General features: G+C 44.5%; 1 protein-coding gene across 1 annotated transcript; it reads right to left on the minus strand.

Moving 5' to 3' along the window:
- Positions 1 to 4,477: 4,477 nt before the first annotated feature.
- Positions 4,478 to 5,570, minus strand: sox3 (SRY-box transcription factor 3). The gene has a single exon (XM_076103232.1). The coding sequence runs from the start codon at positions 5,378 to 5,380 to the stop codon at positions 4,478 to 4,480; it is 903 nt and encodes a 300-aa protein (XP_075959347.1). The 5' UTR covers positions 5,381 to 5,570.
- Positions 5,571 to 6,028: the final 458 nt, after the last annotated feature.

The raw sequence follows: 6,028 nt of genomic DNA on the forward strand, positions 1-6,028 counted from the left end.
TCCGGATATGAATGATGAGAAGTCGCCACATCACAGCTAACGCATGTGTGTGTGTGTGCAGTGTATACAGTATGTACATAGCACAAACAACATTGTGGCCACGGTGCTTGGCGATTTGTCCTCTACCCAGTTTTAACAATTTAACGTAGATTTTTGGTTGTCATTCACAAGAACAATAAAACTCCCTTTTTACTTGCTTTCTATTTATTAACAACATTGCGGTCAACAGACATGAAAGCAACCTGAAGAAGAGAGGACAGTATGCAGGGGTTTTGTTGTTCCATATTGTCGGCCGTTGGTATTTTCCTGAGAACCTGTCGACCTACAGGTGTGCAGACGTTTGCTCTTTCGTTTTTGATTCAGTGAATTTAAAAAGGTTCGACTTGGACTGATATCCCCCTCCATGCTTTGTAACACAGGTGTTTCTGACATACCTGTCAACAGAGATCTCCTGTATCAGATCAAAAGCAAAAGCTGTGACTGATGCAGGAAAAATAAATCAGAATTCATTGTTTTTAAACTTCACATGTAACTTCGCACCCTCAATGAATTCCTTACCTACCCTTTAGCAGCTCGGGCGCCTGAAAGTCTATAAGGCCTAAATTCAACTAATTTACTCTCAGCTGACGTAAACACAAGCAACGCTATGCTGGGCGCATGCAGTTTCTTGAGCGGCAGCGTGCTTGCCTTTGAAGCGTTTCCCACTCAGCATTCCTTGTGGTTGTGTAAGGCATGACGATCCGACCACAGCTATCATTAATGAGCCATTTGCATCACGGAACAAGTCTGTTGGTGCTCACATGCGTTCAGGCAAGGAGCTGAAAATTGGGGATGTACTTGAAAGAGCAGAGGTATATATCAAAAAAAAAGTGTCAAATGTGGTTTTCTAGTGTCTTTGGTGAGTGCTGTCAGTGAATTAGTGAGTGAGTGGGTGGGTGAGTGAATGGAGAGGGGATTGAGAGGACGGTGCAGTGGAGAGGGATGGCTCTCAGTGGGTCAGCCCGAAAGCCCTGACCCCAGGAGGATTTGATGCCATTTTCCCACGCAGGGAGTCGACCTGAGAGGAGCTCGTTAACAACATCTGCCCCAGTTCAGGGAGATTAACCCCCACCCCCAACCCCCGTACCTCTACAAACTTGCGCATACACACCGCTCTGCTGTCAATCTCAGTACCTCACACGAGTCACACCGCTCTGGACAGGCCACTCTATGGCCCTCCGGGCTCGCCTCAAAGGGCCTCATGGAGATCCCAGCCACAGCAAATCAATACAGCGTGACTGTCATAGGTGCAGTCCCTAACCATCATCCCACTGTACTCATCCGTTACACTCAAACTATGCTGTAGGTGACGTCTCATCTGCACATCAGAGGAGGTTCCAGATTTGACTGTGCGATTACGTGTAGACTTGGGTGTTAGTTCAGAAGGTGTGTTCCTGCTGGAAGTTGCCCATCCAGTCGGGCCGGCGAGTTGGTGATGTCACAAACGTCAGTCTGCCAGCCAGATTTGTTGAGAGTTTTCCACTCATCATGCTGACGTAAAAAGAGACGCTCAAAGCGAGCTCTTGTTGGTTTTAACCACCATGTTGACATGTACTCCAACAAGACATGAGACTGGCAGGACATGTTCTGGCATAATAAGAGGAGACATGTGAAAAACAGGATCGACTGAAACGCGGCCTGGAGCACTGCCGCTGCTAAGCTGGAGCCTTGCATGCACTGCACACATGCAGAGGTGCGCGTAGACACACACACACACACACAGTGGCAGAATCTACTGGGAATCCGCTGAATCCATGTTCTACAGGGCTATAATTAGGTTAGTTTTTGGAGAGGGGGTTAAACAAACAGGGGCTGTGAGGTCATAGGCAGATGGAAGTGGGATATGCCTGCACTTGCTGAGTGGGCACAGAGCTCCACATGACAGGAGAGAGAGGCCCTCCGGGCGCTCGGCGGGGGGGGGGGGGGGGGCAACTCGGATGGCCTCACTGCCAGAACATTCAAACACAATTGATGAGCATGCTGGCTCCAGCCACACACTTTTGCCCAAACACAGAGTTTCACCCTAATATCATGATATTTTTATGTGCCAATCCCAGATATCACTTTAAAGACAACCGAGCTTCACTCAAACTGCACTGACATGTTTAAACTTTTAAATCAGCTGTTGAGGCAGAAAGCACAGCATTTCGGTTTAAAGCTAACCCACAACGTGGGTGTATTTATCAAAGGAGTTGTGCAGGTGAAAGCCATACTGAGGTTACGTAATGTTGAGAGTTGGATAAATGACTTAAAACCATCAAGTCTGTCTAGCCCACAGCAAACACTTCTGACACGGAGGAGCAGTAAGAGAAAAGCTGCTTAATCACAAAAAAATGAGTTGGAAAGTGTGATTAGGTGACGGGTGGCTGCTGGCACGCTAGAGTGACTTAAGACCCTGTCAGTGAATGCAGGGAGGTCTGGATAATCTTTCCTCCACAAAGGTGCGTGGGGCTAATCCAAGCCGCTGTGCTGAGCCGTGGATCAAGTCCTACAGGGAGTGTGGGAAGGCCAGCGGGACGGCCCCTGCTTCGGCCCTCTTGGTGGCCAGAGCTCATTTATGCTGAGGTACACTGCAGCAGCAGGCTGGTCTAAGTCTTCCACACACCTTTGCATTATTAGTGTCAGTTGTTGAGGGCTGTTACGTTATTGAATGTGATGCAATTTCAGTATGATTTGTTTAAAAAAGAAAAAAAGAAATCCATGTAGACTATATCGCTGCCGGAGTCATCACTAAATTTTAACAGAACCAACTCAGAGGTGGAGACAAGTCTTTCTGCGCTTATTAGAAATTATATGAAAGACTAAATGAGAGAATCTTGTCAACGTGCAAAATACTTATTTAAATACTTAAGTTGAAGTCATTTATTGTGTTGTTTTCTATGCCAAACAGAAAGTCACAAATGATATATACTTTGGCGCACCAGCACTGACATACAAAGTCAATTCACACAACTTTTCAAAACAAGTACAGATGTGCATATTATGATGGGAATATCTATACATTAATAGATCAGTATATATTTTTTAATGGTGAGGTTAAAACCACTTTTAAATGTCACGTGATCATCTCTCTTTTGTGTTATTTATCTTGATTATTAAAGGTGTGTTATTTAAAAGGTAGAAATGTTGAGACTGAATTCTTGTGATAAAATATGAAACACGTTTAAACTGAGGGCAACAACGTGATGAAACCATGTAGAATGAAATGGTCACCAAATACTGAAATAAGTGAGTGAACTTGGTAAACTTGGCGAAGGTAAAATAGAACAAGGCAAAGAGGAATACAGCTTATTTTTCTCAACCATAAAATTCAAAATGAGGAAAAAAGATGAAGACTGCCCTAATTTTCTACTCATGTCAATTCCAAAATATTTAAACTTGTGAAAGGTAAAAAATGGTCCTAAGAATTATGTAATATTCATTTTTAAATGGATGTAAAACCCCACACAAATTATTTTACAATTCTTAAAAGCTTGTAAAGAAACTGGAATACCAAATGATAGTATCTCCTTTATGAAGATAAACATCTCTGTACCTGTACTTTTCTTGATACAATATTTGTTTGGAGCAAACATGTTAGAAGTTCCAATTGCTTGATCTTTACAAGATTATCAGTGTAAACAACAGATTGTCAGCCTGTTTGAAGATCCATACACCTCTAAAATAATCACTTCATTTTCAAACCTCATATTACACACAAAAGACAGAGTCACGAATCATGTTTCATACAAATTTATTCAGCATTTAAGAATAGAGGATGGTCTTAAAATATGTAGAAACGTCAGTTTAAATAAACATTTTCGTTCATGATAATGAGTAAACATGACACTGTCAAAACCATCACAGAAAATAACATTTTACAAAAACAAAATTGTAACATTTTTCACATGACAAAATATCGGGTTCACAAGCTAAAAAGAAAAAAAAAATCTTACTATAAATAAAACTTGCGTTTGCGACCCGCACAGTCTTAACAATTTCATTTGAACCTATAGGTCAAGAGGGGGGAGAAAACAAAAAGAGACTACAAAATTTGGACACAGTCGAGACAACTGACATTCTACAAATTAAGTGTAAACATTTATGAACCAACTTTCCATCCAGCTTCTCCGAAATACACCAGCCTCTCTTAATGAGGCCACATGCCTTTTCATAGAGAGAAAATGTGGCATTAATTAAAATATAGAAGTCCAATCCTTCTACATAGGTTGATTGCTTATACTTGTGATAAAAAGCCTCTTTGCAACGCAATTTACTCTGGTGGGCTCAACGCTCAGTTTCGGTCCATTTCAAAAGCATTTAAAAATGGACAACTCAAGAGACAAAATTCTTTTTGAACAAAACTGTTGAACGTTGTTTCTTTAGCAACCAAAAAGTTCAAGTATCCGAAGTACTTTATTTTTTTATTTTGTTTTAAAGTCTTTTCTTTCTGTCGCTCTCAGATGTGGGTGAGAGGTAGCGTCCCATTGACGCCAGTCCCAGCGGTCTGATAGTGCGGATGGACGCTGTGTAACCGGCTGCTCTGCAGGGAGGAATGCTCCGCGCTTTCTCCGCCGGGAGGCAGGTACATGCTTATCATATCCCTCAGGTCCCCCAAACACGCCCGCTGAGAGTGGGACGTGATGGCCGGCGGCGGTGAGCTCGGCTCGGTCTTGCACACGGACGCCATGGAGCTCAGTCCCATGGCGCTGCTGGTCTGCTGCGTGTACGCCGGAGACATGCTGTATGTGGACGCCGCGTTCATGTAGGTCTGCGCCGAGGACATCATCGGGTACTGAAGCCCCGCCATCTCGTACCGGTGCATCTGCTGAATCTGGGGGCTGTTCATGCTGTGATGCTGAGGGTAGGCCAACTGGTCCTGCATGAGGGAGTACGCGCTGTTCGTCCACCCGTTCATGTGCGCGTAACCGTCCATCCGCTGCCCCACCGAGACGGAGTTGTTGACGGCGTTGGCTCCTGGCGCCAACAGTCCCCCGGGCAAAGAATACTTGTCTTTCTTGAGCAAGGTCTTGGTCTTCCTGCGGGGACGGTATTTATAATCCGGATGTTCCTTCATGTGCATGGCGCGCAGACGCTTGGCCTCGTCGATGAATGGCCTCTTCTCAGCGTCGGTCAGGAGTTTCCAGTCGGCACCAAGCCTCTTGCTGATTTCAGAGTTGTGCATTTTGGGATTCTCTTGAGCCATCTTCCTCCGCTGTCCCCGGGACCAGACCATGAAGGCGTTCATCGGCCGCTTCACCCGCTCCTGGTCGTTGGCACTGTTGTTTTTAGCGCCCTGGGCTGAGCCCGAGTTGGACTGCGGGAGCGGGGTCTTGAGCTCGGTTTCCATCATGTTATACATTCTGGCGGCTTTTTAGTGTTCACTCACAGGCACAAAAAATAAATAAAAAGTTCACAAAACAGCGCCAAAAAAGTCAAAGAGGTAGAAGTACTGACCAGTCACATAAGACGATGGAAAAAAGTTGTGTCCAAAGAGGCAAGTGTGTCTGCAGGTGCTTCTGGTTTCTCTCCGCTCAAAGCTGCTGCGTCCCGCACGGCTCTCAAACAGAAGTCTGCAAAGTTGTTCGCCAAGCTCATGTGTTAATAGGCCTAGTGGCCGGACCATGTGATGTGGATTGACAGCATGACAATGAGGGCCAGGCGACCAATCGGAGCGCGGCTCCCCATATCCACCGCGTAACCAACCGGTGCACGCAGCACAGTGTTTTGGTCAGAGGAGGAGGGAGAGGTAAAGTTTTAAAACAGCAGCACAGATCAACAACCTGAGCGCAAAGTGCTGTAGATTTACAACCTTTATAATGAAAATGAGAAGTTAAGGGGGAAAAGCATGCCGGTTTGTTTTGTTATAGAACGCGTGTTTTCGGATCAAATGAGATCCAAAAGAGGATATTTCTTTATGTGCAAAAAGTCAATACAACAGCTAAAACGAAAATGGCCTACGTATGCAGAAGACTATATATATATATATATATATATATATATATATATA

The sequence above is a fragment of the Anarhichas minor genome, unplaced genomic scaffold, assembly GCF_050575085.1.
Source record: "Anarhichas minor isolate MPS153535 unplaced genomic scaffold, ASM5057508v1 ptg000028l, whole genome shotgun sequence".
NCBI lineage: Eukaryota > Metazoa > Chordata > Actinopteri > Perciformes > Anarhichadidae > Anarhichas > Anarhichas minor.